The following is a 21,603-nucleotide window of genomic DNA, read 5'->3' on the forward strand; positions in this document are numbered from 1 at the left end:
AGGAGCAGGACCCCAGCCTGAGAGCAGGTCCCTTCTCCTCCATGGGGCGCCCCAAGGTGTACCCATGTTAATAAACAGTCAAGCCGCTCTGAATTAAGTCTGTATCTTACACCCAGAGGCTTTGATCCAGAACAGTTCAGGCCTTCTGCTGGAAATACCACGTTTCCAAAAAGAGCTTTAGAAATGTCTTTTTCAACTAGCCATTTGCCTACCAATTCCTTTTAAACTGTTAAAAACAAAAACAAACAAACACACCATTAAAAGTAAGAGCGAAAGAAAATCAAAGACCACAGCACAGTGCACAGAAGGAAGGACAGGCATGTAGCACCACGCCCGCACCACACTTCCCATGCAGAGGGTGATGCCACTTGGCCATACCTACTGTGGAGCTGTTAAGGTGAAGCTTGGGATGTTCCAAATACTCCAATACCGTGAATATTCCAAAGCCCACTCAATCAATCTTGGATTCCGCCTCCCTCAAACACTCAGAGGGGCGAAAACAACCAGGACATAAAGTTTCGTGTTATTGGTTTCCAACAATAGGACTATGAGTCACATTACTTTACTCCAAATCACCCGACCACACACAATCTGAGCCCTATATTCTCTGTATTAATGGAGGAACTTGGGAACGGTCACCCTCTGACAGAAATCCTCCCCAGATGGGGAAGGCCACCTTCGGGGCTCCATGCACAGGGGAGAGCTTTGAGGGCAACAGACAGGCCGAGTCAGGCTCACCTGGACAAAGGATGGACCATCCTCCCACCAGGAGCAGGGCAGGTAAAGGAAGCACGTGGGAGACACACGGTCGCGCTTGATGAAAGGGCAGCAGTAACAATGAGCCAGCAACACTCTTTGATGACAGAAAGCTCCTTTAGGTTCTTTCATGGGACTTTTCATTTTTTAAGAAAGGAATTTCAGAGCTCCCGAGTCATTCCTCACTTGGGACCTAACTCCTGATTATTTGAAAGGCACTGATCTGGTCCCTTGTAGTTCATAGGCCCCGGCGCAGGGCCTCAGGCCAGAGGCCAGCACTCCGTCAGGGCACAACATGCTTCCCCCTGGAAACAAGTACACAGCGCTGCCGGGGAGTATGTGTCTCCTGGGGCGTACAGGGGCCTAGAGAAAGGCCAGAGCGCCTGGCTAGAGGGGCAAGCACTGCGTTAGGGCAGGCAGATGGCAGAGGTGGTACCAGCTGGGCAGGGTCCTCACCTGAGCCCCAAAGGCCAGGGTGGTCCTCCAGCTGTCTTCCCGGAGGGGTCCTGAGAGGTGCGGGCTGGGGACCTGCAGTTTGTCTTTACGCTGCACGAGTTACATCCGCATGCAAGCAGAGATCTGGGGGCCCTGCAAGAGTTCCTTGGGGTAAAAGGCAAACCGGGTAAGAACCTAGCAGGTAGGAGCTGGACCTCTCCTGCCACCCCACACTGACCCACCTTTCACTGCAAGGGCCCAGGCTCCTTGCCAGGTGGACCTGGGTTCAAGTACCTACTCTGCCACCTTTTGCCTGTTACTTGCCCCAGGTTGTTTGAGCCCCCGTTTCCTTGTCTTTTAAGTGGGGGTGAAAAGATTGCTGTGAGGAACGAAGGAGGTAAGGCACATAAATCACACCAGCATCACTGGGGGACTAGAGGTGGTCGCTGCCCTCCCTGAGCTCACATCTAGGAAACTCTTTTCATGGGAGGGCAGCGGTGCACGAGAGCGGCTTCTGCTCAGAGGCACGAGTCCAGAATACACAGAAGGCACCTCCTCCACCCCCAGGGTCCCCAGGTCCCCTGTCCCCTGGGGAGAGACCATCGCATGGGGACTCTCACAGACTTATTCTGCCATCCTGCCTCAGTCAGAGGCTCCCCCCGAATGTCACCAGTTTACCATGTGACTCCTTTCTAGCAAAGCCCCCCCCTTTCCTGTGACCCTCAAGACACTAACAAGGGAGCTACATCTTCATACCATCGTGGGGCACAGACACGTCTGACTCCAGCCCAAACACAGGGGCCAGGCTGTTTGGCTTAGCCGGTGGTAGTGGTCACTGGTAGGCTCTGAAGCCAGGAACCCCAAGAGAGGATGCCTGGATGTAATCAAAGCAACACTGTCTCCCGGGGCGCAGCCTCCCTCCATTTCCTCTTTCCTTATTTGTCTGGAGGAGCCGGGAGTGGGCGGACAGCAAGCCCCATGGCGTGTGTGACTCATTTCCTTCTCAGAATCAAGAGCTTGTGCTGGTGTAAGCATGAGGCCCCCAAGTGGGGGGAGGGGCCTCCGGAAGCCAAGACAGCAAGCGGGGAAGCCCCCCAGCAGTACAATGAAGTGACACTCAACACACATTCACTGAGCACCCAGTATTACAGGTTCTCTGGGAAAGAAAAGCGCAGGCGTGAGGGAAGAAGAGCCATTTTATCCATTTATTATATACAATATTAAGGCACAAGTTTAAGCAGCAAAGGAAATAGGAAAATCTTTGGCTGACCATTAGTATCAATATTTGCCATGGGGATCACGCTGTTCTTGGACTCCCCCTCACTCTGTTCACAGACCCACCCGGCTGTGCAGCTCTGCACACCCCACTTCAACACAGGCCAGAAGGACCAAGATGCCCGAACGTTGCAGCAGAGTCAGTCCACTGGCGAGAACACAGCACAACTGGCACCGGGCACAGGGACGACCACCTGGCAGGCGGCCAGCGCGGTGGCACAGGGCTGGCCGAGGCCTGTGCATGCACCTGCCTCTTTCACAGACTCTGAAAGTGCCTCATGGAGTGAGACCCTCCACAAAAGGGGAAAACACCTTAATTCAAAGAAAACCACTGTGGCTAAATCTGCTTACGTTCTGTTTTGTAATAAATACTTACAGGTGTCTGTGTGTGAACAGAATGCTAGGCAAAACTGCTGCATCAAAACCTGCGGAGCTGATACAAGAGAATGCTGTGCGTGTGCTTCATTATGTTGAGGACAATATTTTAATTCTGTGAAGCAAAGTTCCATGACAAATGCCTCAGTCATAGCATAACATGACAGTAACATGCACTGAAGTATAATGGGGTTTTACAGAATAGCTACTGGAGGTTTTCACTAATGAATACGCACTTACAGCTGGGGATGTGCAGAGCTGTGAACACAGACAAGGCATGGCAAGAGAGAAGATCTTTAAAAATGAATCCACTAGACGTTGCATGTCCATGACTACTGCCCTCCTTAGAAGCGGCCACCCGGAGAGGCTCTTGGAGTCCAAAGCCTCATTCCAAGGAACATCTAGAGATTTTTTTTTAAAGCTAAAATGGTGTGACCTTAATAACCTATCTTTATTTATCCAACTGAGTAAATGACTTGGGATTATTTCCAAACTTAAATCCATCCTCAAAGGATGGAGATTTCTCATCTCTCAGGCTAATCTAAGGAACATGGCAGAGGCCCCGAAGGCCATTTGAATAGAGGCATTTACAAAACGTGTCCTCTTGGGCAGCATGGAGCGACCTGTGCAGAGTCTCCCAAAGAGTCACCTTTGAAGGAAGGTGGGGTGAGATGAAGCACTTCCATCTTCTGGATACTAAGAAAAGGAATTCAACACACAGTCTTGGAGTCAGACCTCATCTATATGCACTGACATATACACGTCTTTATATACCATTAAATTACTAAATGAGAATAGGGCACACACTACTACCTAAAAGGAGAAAGAAAAAAACTGCTCATTAGTTCCAGAAGAAATCCATTTCCTGAAATGCTGACCTTTACAGACTCCCAGAAGATCAGCTTCTGGAAACTTCTTAATTACCTCTCTCCCGTGGAGCCACACATCAGAGGCAAACCCAGTGAACATTCCTCACATTGAATGAAGACACTTCAAACACACTGATGAATTATCAAGAAAAAAAGAAGAAAACCAACATTTATAACTGCTGCTGGCCTGGGGACGTGAAGAACCTAATCATGGGCTGGATCCTCTGGCTACTTGACGCCTATCTCTGTGGAACATTCGTGGGCTCCCACTTACTGTGGCCGCGGTTCTCCTCTGCTTGGGGGTGGCAAGGTCATTCGAGCTCCCCCGGCTCCGGGGCAGACATAGAGTAGGACTGTGGAAAACAGAGCTCTTTGCTCAGCAGGGGTCCCAGCAGTCAGCGTGAGCTGTCTGCCTCCAAACCTTTGAGCCCCCAACCTACCCTTCACTGCCTCCCAGGAGCCAGCCTCCTCCCTGACCTCTGTACTCACATCAGTCTCGGGGACTCAGAAGGCTGCTGAGTGGGGACCGTCTCTCATCCCATTGGCACTCAGCATCAGGAGGGTACAGGTGGCTGAAGGTGGCTGAAGTCCCGGAGAACACCAGGACTGACGATGCTGGCTCTGCAGGGGCATCCCCACAGCCCCTCCCCTGAGCAACACGGTCACTGCGTTCTCTGTTCCCAGCTCAGAGTTCATTTGGGGCAGCTGTCTCAATATACAAACCGAGCCCCACGTAGTCAAGTTCACACACGGGCCCCAGAGAGCAAGCCCTGCAAGACTGAGGACAGAAGGGTCCTACCACTCTGCCTTCCACCCAAAGCCCTGGACGGGAGGGGCAGCCCTGCCTGGCTCGCCTGCTACTAACAAGCCGAACTCAACACCCTCATTGGCTACTAGCCTCTGGGAAGAAGAGAAGCTGAAAGAAGAAAGTGCTAAGAAAAGGTCCCACGTGCTCTGAAATTAGTTGCCAGAAATCCAGTGGCATCTCTACTCCACATGGTACCCTGGGCAGCAAGCAGAAATGGCCAGGATACCTTTAGGGGGAAGCAGCACCCCCACACAAAGCCACACAGCTTACCCTTCACTTGACCGCCAGGGCCATAAGCAGGCACCACGGGGAAGCTGTGAGGAGGTCCAGGGCTCTTGACAACATACAAGCAAGCGTTCTTTAAATGGATTTTGTAGCCCTGCTTATAGCGGCACGTGAAGACGTCCATCTATACCTCATGTCTGTAGTCGACTCCAGGGCTTCAGGGCTGAAGCCCAGGCACTCAGTATTTGCAGTTGCTTTCCCTGCAGCAAGCAAGGCTTCAAGAGAGCTATGAAGGTGAAAAGTGGCAGGTGCCCTGGCTTGGCAGGAAATCTCCCATGAAAAGATGTATTATAAAGCCACAGATCCCAGAAAAGCCTTAGCAGGTTAGAGAAGACAGACCACAGCACAGCCGAAAAATGGCAGCGTCAGTGTTTGCACCTGGCAACTCAGGGGAAGCACAAAGGGCAGGAGGCCTGGTTCCTGAGTGCCTATGCAGTGTGCTGGGGCATAAAGGAGGTCTGAGAGGGTGCGTGGGGGGGACCTGAGCACCCACGCAGTGTGTTGGGGCATAAAAGGGGTCTGGGAGGGTGCCTGGGGGGGACCTGAGCACCCACACAGTGTGCTGGCTTATAAAGGGGCGGCTGGAGGGAAACTGGGCTGTGGCCCTTGCTGTTACCCATGCCTAGGGGGGCTGGCAAATATGACTTGCCCTTTTCCCTCTAGACACTGTTTTTCCTTCCTGGTTCGCCACCACCATTAATCAGGGGTCAAAATGTCCCTGAGAATTAGTTGCCATCAGCTGAACTTCATCACCCCTAAAAAGTGAAGGGAACAGATGGGGCTCAGGATCCCTCCGCCTGTCCCCCACCCTTTCCCCAACGACCCTGCGTGCTCTCCCCTCACCCCAGGGCATGAGGTGGGCTGCTCACCCCTCAGAATGGCTCCAGTTTCCCAGGCTGCAGGTTCTCTCTTTGAAGCTCAGCAGGCACCACAGGAGGCAGAGAGCATCAAGCCCAAAGCTGACTGCCCACCACAGAGCAGAGCCTGGGAGGAGTCAGGCCTGCGTCTCTGTCACACTGGAGGCTCAGAGCCCCCAGGCCAAGGCCATTGCCCCCCTCCCACCCACGCCCCTGCTCCACCGGTGATCCTCCCCCACCGCAGTCTGGGGAGGCTCTAACTCCACCCAGGTGATCCTCCAAACACCAACCCTAAAATAAACTACCTAAGCAAGCCTTCCGAGTGGTGGTGTGATCAGGGCTTCATCGAGGTGGGGCTTGAAAAGACTCAGACCCAGGGCTTTTTCCCTTCCCTTAGCATGAGGAAAGGGACCCGAGACAGCAAGGACCCGGCTGCCCCGGAGGGAGAACATTTCAGGCCCTGCAAGAGCATCTGACAGCCTGATCAGCTTCTCCTCTCTTCTGATCCAGCACCTCCTAGGCTTGGAAAGAAAGCTAATGTCGGAGGAGCCAGATGTGAAGCATCGCATTCAGGGACAGGAGGCCCCAACCTCACTCACTCCTGCCTCTTAAACATGGCATTTGTCTTCTTTTGGACAACCTGTCCCAAACTAAAACTTCAAAACACCCGACCACACTGTGAGTATACTGGCCTGATAGGTTATAAAGCAAGTTGACACCAGGGAAAAACGGATGTGCTGACACATGTGCCTGTCAAGAGCCACCTGAGGAGTGCGAGAGGGAGCGGGGACAGTGGTGAACGTGCTCGTGAGCCACGGACACTAGACAGCAGTGCCAGGAGCCCGGACGCCACCAAGCCATTCGCTGGCGGAGTGCGGCCCTCACAGTACTCTCCCAAAAGAGCGATGCGGTGGACATGCCAAGGCTGTGCCGGGGAGCTGACGGGAGCAAGGAGGCAGCCACGGCCACGGCCTTGATGCAGATGTCACAGTGGCCATGCGATCCTCCACCTCATCACAGCTCACCCAGTTCACAGCCAGGGCGAGAGTAACAGCTGCCACCCAACTGCTCAAAGGCGGAGGATGCAGCCGCGAAGCCAGCACATAGCGTTGTCTCACTGCTCACTGTTAAACACAGCAAGAATAGCGACAGTTCAGACACTGCCCTAATCCATTCCAGATCTAAGGAATTCTGTCTTATTAAAAAGGAGGAAAATTTTACAGAAAAGTAAAATTAAAGAGAAGGAGGCAGAGACAGATGGAGTCAGAGAAGCTAAGGAGGATGAGCATCAAGATCATACTATCTCCATCCTGTTTAGAAAATACTGTGAATCCAGAAAAGCCAAGAACCCACATAATCTGCAAATACAAACCAAGCAAGCAGGTAAGTAGGTGAGGATGGCCTTAAATTGCCCATCACTCCTGCACACTTTTCACTGCAACAGGTACACATGTTCCCAGGACACCCCGTGGGCAGCACAGGTGCTGTTATGTTATGCCAAGATAGTGTCTCCAAGATTGCTGGGAGATTCTTCTTAAACAAGGAAGACCCATGTTCAGGCTTATCTGTTTATAACCAGAGAATGCAATGTACACAGACCCTCCCCAAGAGATGTATTTTCTCTACAATGAAAAACTCCATTTCCTATTTCTTCTCTGCATCTTCTCCCTCCTACCATATGAGCTAAAAATCCATAGCATTCTCTTCACCTTTAGTCACGCAGGTATCCTGATGTATTTTTTGGCATTTATAAAAAGTGTTCTCACAAATCTGAAATCTTTATCAGTTCAAATGTTCCTGATTGCCCAACTGCAACCTTCTTGATCTTTCTTTGCCTTCTTTGCCACGTGCCTCATTTGCTTGTCACTGTCCCGTTATGAGGTGCCACAGGATGCCCACGTTAGATGAGAACCTCCATCATCTCTCCATCAGGGAACTCAGCCTTGTGGAGCAAGCTGCTTACCCGGCCCTTGTGGTCAGGCGACTTTCCGTGGCCAGGCGTGTTCTCTGCCAAACAGAAGGGAAATATCAGCAGCCATTCCTCCAGGGCGCACAGTCCTACCAACTTTCTCTAAAATGGAACCACTTTGAATACCACCAGTCACCGCTAGTGTTATGTAAGTGAGGGTGTGAGGGTACATAATCCAGCACACAGTGGAGAAAAGCTAAATGACAGGCCCTGGGATTCAGATGGAGATGAGAGCCAGGCTGGTGAAGAGAGAGGATTACATGGGTGAAGATGGCATCTCGATGGTACGGGGAGCCCCTCATGCCCACTCCCCCTCTGCTCTCCTCAAGGCTGTCCAGCACACACTACAAGCCAGGCATTTTTCACATTCCCTGCCTTCCTGGCAAAATGCATCCCCAAAATTAAATCTCCACAAGCCTGACAATGCTGTATTGGCTTGCCTGTTTCGGAAGATGAAAATAAAGAAGCCCCTTGGAGGAGTCGGTTCCTTTATGCCCACAAAGCCCCCACCTCCTCAAAAGAGTTCCTGAAGGGGACTTTCCCCACGACTAAGGTTAGTCCAAAGCCAACTTTGTTCTCACGCCCAGAAACTTCCAGACTCACTGCAAAGCTCACGCCTCCCAAGCTGTATTAAATTTATTTCTCTCTTAAATATTTTGAAGCAACTCATCGGTAACCGGCCTGACTGCTGGGCCAGAAGTTCGCCTACTTTGGGTTAAAGCTATCTCCTCCTTCCTTCAAGAGGTACTTCCAACCCCGAATCCTTGGCGAGCATTCACCTCAAAGGCAACAGCTATGTCCCTGATGCCCATGGTACCCAGGCCTGGCGCTGGCGCCCGAACGTCCTGCGGGGAACCAGTCCCCTGACGTCCCTCGGGGGGTCTACTTCCATCGCCCCCAGGGAAAGGGTTGGTCACAAAGCCTGCCAGAAGAGGGTGCGCTCCAGGTGTGCAAACATCAATGGTGATGAATTAGGAGTGTCTACACACACTTTATAGTTGACCCTTGAACAACATGGGTTTGAACTGCTCAGCTCCCCTTACATGCAGATGTTTTTCAGTAACTGTGGTATATAGTGCTATAAATGTTTATTTCTCTTCCTTATGATGTTCTTAATATTTTCATTTTTCTAATTTACTGTATTGTAAGGGTACAGTACCTAGTACACATACAAAATACGGGTTAAATCACTATTTTTTGTTATCATTGGTAAGGTTCCTTCCAGTCATTAGCAGACCATCAGTACTGAAGGTGTGGAGGAGTCAAAAGTTATTTTCAACTGCATGGGGTGCTGATGGGGAGCCAGTGCCCCTAGCCACTGCCTTGTTCAAGGGTCGGCTGTATTCCCATAGAATAAGGAGCACACACAGCCTAATGTGAGCAGAATCGTTGGGAAAAACCCATAAGGTGGGAGCTGGTTGATACTCCTGCTGTCTCCTCCCCCAAGGGAAAGCCCCTCTCGGGCCGAAGTGCTCTTTCCCAAGTGTCAGGGAGGGGGGAACTCCGTACCCGGTTTCTCCACAGTCCCTTTGGCAGCCGGGTGCTTTAGGATGGGGCTGTTGGAGGGGGTCCCACTCAGCCGGCCGCGGCTGGGCCAGAAGAGCTCCGCGCTCCTGTCCGTCTGCGTGCTGCTGTCTCTGCTGCCTGTCTTGGCGTGTGCACTGCTGGCCAAGGCGATGGGGGCTGTGGGGGACAGCGCTGCAGCCGGGGACACGGGGAGCATGGGGGCGGGGGCGTGCTCGTGGTGCTCCTTCCCCAGCAGCAACCCTGAGGGCACAGGACAGCGTTTTCAATGCCATTCTTTAAAAAACAAAATGAAACAAAAAAACCCTAGTTGAAAATCGCTCCCTTCTTGACTGAGGAGTGCTTCATTCATGCACTGATTCAGTTACCAAACGCATTTATGAGAGCTCATTATGTGTCAGAGAATGACAAGCACTGAAGGAATTAAAAGAAGGAATGACTTAGTCCCCTCCCTAAAAATTTATATGTATATATTTTCGGAGGGGAGGAGAAGTCATCAAGTAAACTGGCTGGGCTGTGATACGATAAACAGTAGGGTAAAAGTATTCTCAGGGTGGTAAGAGAGGCCTACTCGCCAGTGCAGAGGCATGAGAGCATTCCTGGAAGGCTTCCTAGAGGGGACGCTAGCTTTACCGAATGCAGCGCAGGGGCGCTGGCCGTGAGCACTGCTGGAGAAACACTGAAGGCCTCCCTGGTCCGGGACATGGTCCCATTGGCCCACTGCTTTCCTGAGTAGTCCACAATTCCACTCCACTCTCAGTAATGGGTGGTCTACCACACGCCCAGTTTCAAAGACAAACATGCTCGGTGGTCACAGCAACTGAGTCGTGCACACTGTTCACCAAGAGAGAGAGACCCTTGGAGCAGAAAGCCAAGGCCACCGGCCCACTCCTGCCTCCCACCCGAGGGCAGAGGCCCAGGTGGGCAGAGGTGTGTTGGTGAGAGACAAGGGAGGCACGATGTGCAACACTGTTCCCTACCTTCTTCCCGCAAAGCTGGAGAGGACAGCGTTTTATTTTAAATAGTGACATATGGCACGCATTCAGAAAAGCGCCAGCACTTTCGAAATCCAGCCTATGGAAAATGTGGTAAGCACAGTCAAGTATCTGTCCATTTATCTTCGCTAGCCGGCAGCTCAGAGCGTATCCCTGCCACGGCTGTTTCAAGGTGTCCACTCACAGCACACCACAGAGCAAGTCGGCTTGTCTGCCCCAGTGGGTCTCAAAATGTAATGTGCCCATTAAGTACTTGGATTTATTGTTACAGTGAATATTTGAATCAGTGGGAGGAGCTGAGATTCTGCTTCTCCAACAAGCCCCCAGGTGATGGTGTGGTGATGCTGTAGATCAGGAACCACACCACGGCCGCCCGCCTCACACACACCTCCTCACGTGGGCTTCTGCAACACTCCTGTGAGGCAGGGCCTTTGTCTTACAGAAAACAAAGTGGAAGCTCAGAGAACTGAACATCTCACAGCTAGGAGGTAGCAGAAGGAGGATTCAAACCCAGCTATGCCTAACATTAAAGTCCGATCTGTGTGTTTTCCACCTCATCACCCTATCAGAACTCCAGTGTGACAATGATGTTCTTGCAGAATTAAGTCACTAGCCAGTCATCTTGCCTGGGAGCCCCTCAGCCATCAGAAAGGTATATGGTCTCACCTCCACCTCCTTCTACAGCCCATCAGGCAAAAGACTGTGGAAGCATTTTGGGAACTGCACAGTGGCACATGAATCTGTGCCTCTGCCTGGCCCCTCAGAGAGCCCTCTCTGCCTCTGCGACATGTGGACACCAGCTACGGCGTGGAGGAATACCAGTGTGGGGAACGCACCACCCGTCTGCAGACTGGGTCTTCAGGCTCCCAGGTCTGGGTTCAGACGTGCCAAAGGCACAGGCACCAGAGAAGTGTCTGCCTGGCTGGATGTCACAAAATGACCTCTGCCAAGAAGGCTTCCATCAGAGCTCAGCCCTCAGCACGCTGCACACTTTTACCAAACCTGCCTGGCCATCACCTCCTAGGCTCTCCAACTGGGGTAGGGGGCTAAATGTCCTCGGGAGGGTCTCTGAGGATCCCAGCTGCTGTCCACACATGTCCTCTTTGAAGTACTTTTCCTTGGAGGGCAGGGACTGCTTACGTGAACCATGGAGGAACTTCAAACAGAGATTCTGGCCGGATGCCTTTGATCCGCCAGCTTTGTCAGGTCCACACTGGAAGCGCTTATCCCCTTTGGCATGAAGCAGCTGGGCCCCTCTGGGGTTCTGTGCTGAGGAAGGCTGGTTCTTAGCTCCACAGATAAACAAAACACACTCGGACCCAGGGAAATGCATCAAAGAAGGGCCGGACCCCTGAAGTGGCCAGAGTTCAGGGGAAAACTGTGGAGGACGGCTGTCTGGGAATGCTGCCCGCAGAAGCTCTGCCTGCTTGCCCTGCAGACTCAGCTAGCCCAGTCAGTGGGTCCCCGCACCCCAGAAACGCCATTCCTGGTGAAGACCACGTCTGCAGAATTCTCCGCAAAATTCTGCCTGCATGACAACAACACACCACCAGCCCCTAACACCACCAGCACTTCCCCCAAAGTGCTGGCCCCCGGTTACCTCATGCTGCTCTCACCATCACCCCACAGGATAAAGCAGGGCACACGTCACCCTGCCTCTCAGGACCCAGAAGCAGGGTGGAGCAGTCTTACAAAGGGTCAGGGGCAGAGCCAATTTCGGGGCCTGGTGTCTCTGGGCTTTTCCCATCCGAGCATTGTATGTCACAGGGGTCACCTCAGCTTTCAACCACAATGATGGTGATTATGAGTGAGTCAGTCCATGGCTAACACCTACTCTGGTGGTAGAGCCTTTGCTTCCACGCAGCCCATTTAATTTCCAGAACCAAAGGATGATTGATTATCCCACCCATTTTAGAGATGAGTAAACTGAGCCTGTGTCTCATGGGTAGAAGTGCCAGGACTCTTTCCACCAGACGAGGTTGCCTCTCAACGTTGGTGAAGCTCTTGCTTTCCAGATTCTAGCCTGAAGAAGCTGGGGCTCACCTACACTCCCCTTCCAGGTCTTCTCTTCCTTCTTCTCCTCTGCTAACTGGCTGCTGGTAAGAGAGGTCTGGCGGGAGTGTGACCCGGTGGCCGCAGCGATGGACGGGACGGAGCGGGCAGGCCGCAGGCTGGAGGAGTCCGTCTTCCCGGCATCTTTACGGGATCGCTGCTGAAGGACCTTAATCATGGCATCCTTCTCTATGATTTTGGCATGGAGATTTTTAATCCTGTGTAACAAAACAGCCATAATCAAAAGCCATGTGGCTAGAAAAACTTGAAATATTTCTCTCAGGCTGCCCCACACACTTTATATACTTCAGGGTGGAGAGTTAAGGGCAGTATAAGTCTTCAAACATTTATAATCACAAACTGATACAACTCTTGCAGGAGGTCCAAGGGGTCCCCATTCCCCAGCCCCTTGGGAGACTCTGACACTTCCTGGGAAACCCACGGGCACACAGTTAGAATGCCTGTGGCCACCAGCAGGGACCTTCCAGAGCAAGTGTGCTCAGGGAGCAGCCGACGGGGCCCCGGGCTCCTCTCAGTGGGGCGGGAAGAGCAGTGGGGAGCGCCGATGCCCGGACGCCTCACACACAGGGGTCAGCGGGGAGCTTCCCGCTGAGGTCAATATCCCTATGTTCTGAGAAGCAAAACTAAAAGATGAAGAGGTTTTCTGGGAGAAGATGATTTGTCCCCCAGTGTCCAAAAATGAGAATCAGGAAACACCTGTGTTACGTTCACAGCTGGGACAGTAACCCGCCGTGCCTATCATAACGGGAAGGGGCCAGAGCGTGAGGGGGCACATGGGGCTGGTGGGCCCACGGGGGTCTGGAGGAGAGCGGCTGGAGTGGGGCCGTGCGAACAGCCATCCCTTACGTGAACTCCATGTCCTGACACCTCCTGGCGGCCTGCACCACCTCCTCCTCCTCCTGCCACATGTGGGCCTCCAGTGAGCAGTCGCCGTAGCTGCCGTTCCTCGAGTGGTTGACGATCGTGGTATCCCTGGCAACAGCACACACACAGGAAGATGCAGGGGCTCCCTGCACTACAAGTACCTCTGCACAAGCTCCTTCACCCACTCTTCTTCTCCTACATCCTGGCCAATTCTCTCCCTAAACCTGACCGAATTAAGACTGTGTCTACAAAAAACAAAATAAAATCCCAAAATAAAGTTCTCTGACCCTTCTACTAACAACATTGTGTATTAAGCTACGTGGCATGCCGTGAACGTGGACCCAGTACAGGACATCAAGACACTATTATTATTATACTGTTAGTCTAATAATATCATTGTTACTCCTGTTAGTGTTTCTCTGCTTGTATTCTTCCATACCTATCCTTGCTCACTTTCCCAATCAGCCGTTGAAGTTTTATTTCTACCTCACGCCCATAGAAAAGCTATTTCAGTATTTTACAGCTAAATGGAGACTCAGTATAGACTTAAAGTTGACACTGGTGCTCTGGGAGAGCGAGGAGCAGGCTGCAAATTTCCTTCATATTTGCATTCTAGCTCACTTCTTGTTTAGGGGCCCCTGCCTAGGATTCAGGTCTTCTCAGTGTGACAACCATGCTGGATGGCAGGGCAGAAAGACAGAGACACACACCCGGTCACTGGCAAGTCCAGCCAAGCGCAGGGTGGGACAGACATGGGTAGATTAAAGTGCAGCGTGGCTGGAAGCAGCCGTCAGATGAAAACAGCTGGTCAAAGATGACCATTCCTGCCACTGGTTTGGGCAATGTAATTACTCGTTATCGACGACGGGTAGAAACAAACTGAGCTACTACCTAAGTGATACAAGTTGGCCTTAGGCTGAAAGGCTCCATGTGTCTCAGCATGTCAATAAGAAATGATCTAGCCAAATATTGCACACCTCTTTAATTAACTTCATATTCCAATGCTACAATCATATTTTAAATCTGACAGCTCTTTTCTAGAACACTCAAAAACAGCAAAAAAGAACACTTTCTTTCACCTCTTTCTAATAACTGCTATCAGTGAGGGAGCAGTTTCTCCACGCCCGGCACCGTGGGAAGCACGTTACAGTGGTACGTCATTCAGTCCTCCAGCAACCCGGGCAGGAGCTAAAGTTATCTTCATTTTACAGATACACAAAGGGTTAGGTGACTTGGGAAGAACATCCAGTTAGTGAAGGTGGAAATGGATTCACATCCAGGTATTTATGACTCCGGTGTCCATGCCCCACAACCATTGTTCTACATTCCCAAAATTTCCTCCATCTTTATAAAGAAGGCTCAGCAGACACACATGCAGATAAGATAAACCAACAAAGTAGGCACATGTATGTGGCTTGAATACAAAGTGTGGCTGAAAATAAACCATAAAGCCCAATAACGTGAAAACAAGCAAAATGCTTTAAACATACTGATAAACTTATAAGTTATAAAATTATAAACTTGTGCATCCTTCCCATGGTGTACAAAAATCACCATACAGGAATTAACGGTGAAAGAAACATTTTCAACCAATTCATTATTGAAATCTTGCAGCACTGAGGACAAACTAAAGATTCATGTTTATACTGCCAAGTAAAGACAGCAAGCAGGCACAATTAGATGGAAACAACTAAATGGAAGGTAAACACACAAGACTTTCAGAAAAAACATGACATTGCTTTGAAACTTGTAAAAAGTCTCAAAATGATAAAATATAGACCCAATCTCAAAATTATGATCAATGGTACAAAAAAAAATGCACAAAGATGGCAAAAATTGGTGTACAGAAAAATAAAAAATCTTTATTTAAAAACCATTGACTATAAATGTGAAGTGTGTATCAGTGGCTGAAAAGCCACAAAATTAATGGCTGGAAACAGTCTTTTTTTACCAATTCATGTACAGCCATTTAGCATCTAGACAAGCACTCAGAATATTGCCCTCCCGCAGAAATTCTTCATTTTCCTTCTCTTCCTATCAACAGAAAAGCTATGCTGAGGTTAGACAGGTTCTCTTTGAAAAGAACATTAAGATGAGAGCTAAAATTCTGACCTCCTCTAAACTGATTTTTCTGGACACTGAGAGAAGCAGCGGTAAGAGGGAGGCAGCTTCCAGTGGAATTATTAGGCGCACAACAAACCCATGTGGAAGCAGAATGGTAAACGGGGGACGGCGGAAAGGACCTCAATCCTCAATCCACGGTGGAAAGAAATGTCCATCCATGCAGGCCTCCAAACAGGGTAGAGGAGAGCATCAAGGCAGCGATCCCACAGGATCCCTATTCCTTGAAGGCAAGAGATGCCCTCCCCTTGTGTAAAGGATGACCAACGAGGCTGGGCCTAGCACAGAGTGTGTGGTGCCCACCACAGAGGTCTCATGCTTCACACCTGTTCATTCCCCTACTTCTGACTTTATATCCCAGTCCTGTTCATCCTCTCAAGACCCAGGGTCCCAAACATGCCTTAATTTGATAAATCAATAGGAGCTGAGACAACAGTGACACACAAAGGCCCCAGTACCCGCTTCCAAGGTAACACGTACACACTGCTGTTTGGCACTTTAGAGTCCTCAGCTAGTGGAATACGGTCTGGCTCCCTGCTCATGACCGGCCAAGAACTGTAATTTCCACTTAGGACATGTTTTAGGTCATTTCTGAATGAAGTGAGTGATGCTAGAAAGGCTGGTACAGGCAGCAATAGAGGCGGAAGCCTTGATGGGACCCAGGCCTCCTGCCCGTCTATGTAGGGTTCTCTCCATGAAAAGTCACACGGAGGAAGGCAGTTCCTGGGGCAGCGCCCTGACAGCGGTGCACTGGACCAAATCTGGCAGAGAAGGTCAGATCCCCCCGTGACTTCACGATGGTCTGAACCCTTCCTCAGGACACAGAGGTGACTTAGTCATTGCCTCAGAAAACCAAAAGCTGAAAATAAAAATGCTTCCATTATGTAAAACTCCAGACACATTTCCAAGGGCTTCACAGTTCTCACCCGCACGGGGCAAGGGCTGAACCGGAGCCTGCAGCTTCCTCCCAGGCTCACGCCACGGCTCCGGAGCTTGGCCTATTCCCAGTCCCACTGTCTCGCTCGCATGGGATGCCCTCACAGCACAGATGCACAGAAACAACACTGGAGCACAACAAAGCCTCCACACATGGTCATTTTCTCCTGAGTCTGCAGGTCTCTCTAGGGGCCAGTGTGCCAGGGAGCCCCATGGAGGCATCTGTGCCCCAAGGAGGCTGGCACTGCCCTCTCCCCAGTTCCTGCAGCAGGCCACCAGGAATTCTTGCCTTGAGTAATGAACATGACAGCCCTTGAAGAGCTTATAAAGCGTCCTCCCTCCACCTGAGACCCCTTCTTCCTTGTTAGAGAAGAAATAACACACCCCAAAGGACTGTGGGGCTGACTCGAACTTGGGCTGCAGCCTGACTTTTCAATCCTCTCCCCAGGTCCAGACTGTCCCCTGAGAAATGGTACAAGTCTGGGTTTATGGATGCTTCTCTGGAATTCAAGGACCTCCTCCAAGTATACTGACCCTAAATGTTCATAAATTCCAAACAACTCTAAGTGCAAAGAGCAAACGAGTGGGGGAAAGGGCAGGAGGGCAGCAAGAGACTTGGTGGGTGGAAAGCATAGCCGGGCAGCCAGCACTGCCATGCCACATGCAGGAGCTCCTACCCTCCTGGGAAACTCCCTGCTCGCCCCCACCAGAGGTCAGCTTAACAGAACCTCTCTGTGAACTGCTGAGCATTTCGAGGTCATTTTTAAAGGAAAAACAAGGCCGTGCACTGGCGAACAGGAAGTGACACCACAGACGTAATAACCGACTGCAGCAGAACACAACTTCAAAGCAAGTGGTACCAGGCTTTGAGGCAGACAAATCTCAGCTGGCCATGTGGTACCACCACTTAACCACCAGTGTGATTTGGACGAAACCACTGCACCTCTCTTAAGCCTTATTTCTGCAAAATAAGGATAATAACAGTTCCTAGTGTCGGGGCTGTTAGGAAGATTAACTATTCTTCTTGTCTGGCCCAAGATACATACCCCCTGTTAAAAAAAAAACAGCATAAAGGACACTCTTCACAGCATCATTCTTAATGATCACACAGCACTCTATGGTGCAGACGGAGTTTAAATTGCTGGATGAATGTGCGTGGCTGGCCCCCACCCACCTCACCTCTCCGAGGCGGCAGAGGCCGCGGCATTCATGGCGAAGTGCCGGATGGCGCTCTCCTCCAGGTACTTCTGCTCCCACTTGGTCATGTCGGCCTCCAGGGCCAGGATCCGCTCCTCCTTCTCCCTCACGAGTTCCATGAGGGCTGGGGCATTGTATTCTGGCATGCTGGCGGGCTGGCCATTTCCATGTTTCTGAGGAAGCACGAGAAAACAGCATCTTGTTGCAGAAAAGTCCTACGGCATAGACCGTACAAACTATGTGTGCGTGATTCCCCGCATGGAGCACACAGGGCGACACGCGCAGGCTCATGCGTCTGTTCCCTCTGCGTATGTATAACCCGCACCCAGTGGGCCCTAACACCAGGTGACCTCGGCTCTCATTTAACTCCCACGGAACTCTACAGAACAGACACTGTCATCCCAGTTTTACAGGTGAGCAAACTAGGCTTCTGAGAGGTTAAGTGAGCTGCTCAGTGCCTCTCAGTTTATCAGCAGTGGGGTCAAACCTGGGTCTGTGTGACCATATGGCTGTGCATGACCAGAAGTGGCTTGTCCAATGTCCTGCACTTAATTTATAACAACATCAAGAGCAGGAACCAAGCCTTAGACTCCTGGTCTAGGGCACTTTCTCCGGAGTTCAAGGACATGAACCCAGCTGTTCATTCCTCTGAGGCTAGGAGCTAACGTAAAGTGAAGGAGGTGTGCCTGAGATGCCTTGACATTCTTGTTCAACTGCCAGAATGCTCATCTGGAAATTCCTGCTCCATGGAGGGGCCTCAGAATCAACTAAGACAATGCACACGAAAGCATCTGATAAACCCTAAAGGGCTAAACGAAGTCAAGTGCCACCAGTAAACCTCTAACGCACGTCCAGCATCTTTTTCTGCCCTTTCTTTTCATCTGTGGGTTGCACCCCCCTCAGGCTCCCCAGCAATCACAAATTGTAAATGTACAGCTGGTTGTAAGATGAGAGATACCAGAACACTTTCCCCTGAACCATGTAAATGACCTAGAGCTGGGCACCTGAGCCGTACTGATGGACTCCCATCCTACCAGAGGGGAGAGAACAAATGGGCCCCTGGGCTTTTGTAACCATGTTTCTATTCAATTATTTAAAGCTACAAACACAGATTAATTGAGGGTCTAGTGGTAGCTTGTCAGTAACCAACACTGAAGCTAGAACAGAGTGGAAGGCACATAACTGTCCTCATAGACCTGTACCAGCCAGGATGACAGATGAACCAGTCCACGAGATGACAGGCAACCCTGTTGTTAGGAACTTTCCAAGAAGATCTCACAGCCTCACTATGCTGTCATCTATACTTGTCAGTTTCTGTCTAAACCCCTGTGCTAGCTACCTCAGCAGCTGGCTTAATTTTGCAGAATCCTCTTGACCTCACATGAGATCATGACAGCTCTTCGCAGGGCCCCTAATTCAGGTCGTTAAGAGTTATTTAAATGAATGCATGAATTTAATAGCCAAGAATACAGCATACCAGCAGGTTAGTGTGCTGGCTAGAAGAGGGTCAGGCAGGCCAGCTTCTGTTGTTCACTCAACTGTCCATCAAGTATTTACTGAGCACATACTATGTGCTGGGGATACCACATGAACAACACAGATAAATTCTGTGTCCTCAATGTGTTCACCTGGGAGGAAGGTCCCAATTAGCTCGTGACCTGGGGCTGGTCTCTTTACTGCCCGATGCCTCACTTTCCTTCTCCAGGACACACCCCGATCCCCCTTCTGCCTCAGAGGACTAATGCAGAATAAGATGTGAAAATTACTTTGAGCTCTTTGCAAGAAAGATGAATTGTGAGTTCTTACAAATGTTAATTCCCTCCCTCGTACCTTTATTTCTTTCACTCTCTGCTTCTCGTGATGTTAAGTACAACTTCACATCCCAAGGTAGAGAGAGAATGCACAACACAGTCCTGTTCCTCAACAGCTGCTCCTTCCTGCTAGCCCTGGTATCCTGACCCATCTTCCCCCTCCCCGGCTCCCACAGTGGGACTAGAAAAGTAGAGCAGAGGAGGAATTGGGAGAGGGACCACAGATGCCCTAAGCCGCCAAACGGCTCTGAAGGCAAGGACGGTAATAAGATCGGCAATGATAGTTATCGTTTCTGAGCCAGCTGCTAAGTGCCAGGCACAGGATAGAGCACCGTGTGTGGTTTTCATACTTGTACAAGTGTATTTATGACTCTCAGGTAAGTGTAATTTATTTGCCCCACTTTATAGACAATGAAGTTGAGGCTCAGAAAGCTTACTTACCCAAGGGTACTTTCCTAGTAGGAGGAGGAGGCAGGGTTCAACCACAGTTGGTCATGATAACCCTGGAGCCCTAACTGAGGCTCACCTCCAGCCCTCCCACCCATCTGGAAGGTTCCAGGTTATCTTGCAGGAATACCTGGAGCTCACCTGGGGGCTCTGTGTTGTCGTTAGGGGGCCAAGTGGAGAGGCTTAGCTGTGTCCTGGCCTCAGTCTAAGGGCAGAGCCCTCGCGTGGGGTGTTGCCCCAGTGAGTGCTCTAAGCTGCTCTCTCAAAGGTCGTTGCAGAGCAATTCCCTTAAGAAGAGGTGGGGCACCGCGGCCTCACTGCTTTGCGGAGGGGGGAGATGACCAGGGGCTTGGTTACAGCGTGACCTCGGTGTGCTTTCTAAAAGGGAGCAGATGAATGCCTTGGTGGGGCAGCAGGGCAGGAGCAAGGTGTGGTGTGTGTTGCCCACTGCCGGGACAGCGCAGATGTGAGCAGCCTGAGAGCGAATGAGGAGGAAGGTGATCAGAGAGGCCGCTGCGTACCCTTCCTGGAACGGCCAAGCTTCTTAGGTGACCCTACGCTCTAGAGCGGCCATGAGGGGATTCTGCTCATCCCCGCCGGGGACCATCAGGGCTGCGCAGGCCACACTGCTCTGGGGCTCCAGGCATGGGTTTGACCAAACTTTACAGTATCTGTCACATGGAACTAGTTAGAAAACTGAGTTTTTTGGTGGATTTATTTGTAATAACACTGTTACCTTTTCTAGTTATAGAATAATATATGCTCACTGGTAACATTAGAAAATAAAGATGTATTAGAGGAAAAAATGAAAAATAATACTCATTTTTTTAATGAGTGGGCAAAAACAACAAATCCCTGAGTGTCTTTCCCAGCACAGAAGACACATTCATACTGTCATTTAAGGAAAAGCTAATATTATTTTCAAAGAGATGCTGAGCATCAAAGTTCTGTTTAATGCTAGAGACTGTCTCCCCTCACTAGGGTCTCATGTCAGCCACAAGCAGCTGGCGATCTGTGACCAGCTCCCAAAGACAAGTCCACATAGAAGCCGAGTGATTTCCTTGGAGAGTCACAATTCTGAAACCTGGGGCATCAGACTACTTTCCACGTAATTCTGACTCCACATTTCTTATTGCTATACAAGGATAATGGAGTTGAGTATTGGCACTTAAAACAGAAGATCCAAGGAGACATAATCTAACTGTAGGGTGTGGGTGGCACATTAACTAGAAAAGAACATTCTTTTTTGCTTTACTGAGTATTGAGATGTGCCCGTTTTGTCAGCCAATGATCCTCAGCATACGCCAGGCGCCAGCGCGGAACCAGGCCCAGGGAGCCCAAGAGATCTCAACCACAGATGGCCTGCAGGGTGGACCTCACGTGGCAGGGAATGCACCACAGGCAGGAGGAGGAGAAGACCAGAGGCAGACTCCCCCTTGCTTACGAGCTAGCGGCTAAGCCGAGATGGGGCTGGGTGGGGGGAGTTCCTTAATTTTCTGGGCAATCTCACCAACACCTCTTTCCCCTGCCAAGTATACACACCCAGAGGTAACTACGCCTGCCATGAGAAAGGGCCAAGCTGGCCTGAGCACACACTTTCAAGTGTTTTCAAGTATTTCAACCACAAGCACTATGCCCCGTCCAGTAGATAATTCCACGGGGCCCAGTCCTGGGTCTTCCTAACTGAGAGCACAGCCTCTGCCAGCTGCACAGAGAGCTCCACCTACCACCCTGGCTGAGACGCGTGAGGCCAGGCTCTCCCGGGACCCGGGAGCCTCTGACCAGCCTGTGATGGTGCCCCACACGGCTGCAGAGCTGTCCCAGGGCTGCTGCCCAGCTGAACTACACAGGGCCCTGGGGATGGCGTATTCCACTCTGACCTTACTAACAGCTGATTACATTAATAGCCATTATCGGGAAGGAGGAAGAAGGGCAGACGAGAGGAGCTTATGGCGAATAGTATATCCCAGGGATAGTCCTGAACAACTTCCTCCTTTCCCTCCAAA

General features: G+C 50.8%; 1 protein-coding gene across 4 annotated transcripts in view; it reads right to left on the bottom strand.

The window, feature by feature from the left end:
- Positions 1 to 2,382: 2,382 nt before the first annotated feature.
- AMOTL1 (angiomotin like 1) overlaps positions 2,383 to 21,603 on the bottom strand; it is a 142,392-nt gene continuing 123,171 nt past the window's right edge. For 3 of the 4 annotated variants that reach the window (XM_073215832.1, XM_073215831.1, XM_073215833.1), the window contains 5 exons: positions 17,322 to 17,512; positions 13,068 to 13,193; positions 12,192 to 12,418; positions 9,139 to 9,396; positions 2,383 to 7,667 (listed from right to left, as the gene is read on the bottom strand). In XM_073215832.1, coding sequence (XP_073071933.1) covers positions 7,561 to 7,667; positions 9,139 to 9,396; positions 12,192 to 12,418; positions 13,068 to 13,193; positions 17,322 to 17,512 — 909 coding nt within the window. In that variant the 3' untranslated portion in view covers positions 2,383 to 7,560. Of the gene's footprint in view, positions 7,668 to 9,138; positions 9,430 to 12,191; positions 12,419 to 13,067; positions 13,194 to 17,321; positions 17,513 to 21,603 lie in introns of those variants that run through there. The other variant, XM_037010983.2, reaches the window with a different exon arrangement.

The sequence above is a fragment of the Manis javanica genome, chromosome 11 (genome assembly GCF_040802235.1).
Source record: "Manis javanica isolate MJ-LG chromosome 11, MJ_LKY, whole genome shotgun sequence".
Classification (NCBI taxonomy): Eukaryota; Metazoa; Chordata; class Mammalia; order Pholidota; family Manidae; genus Manis; species Manis javanica.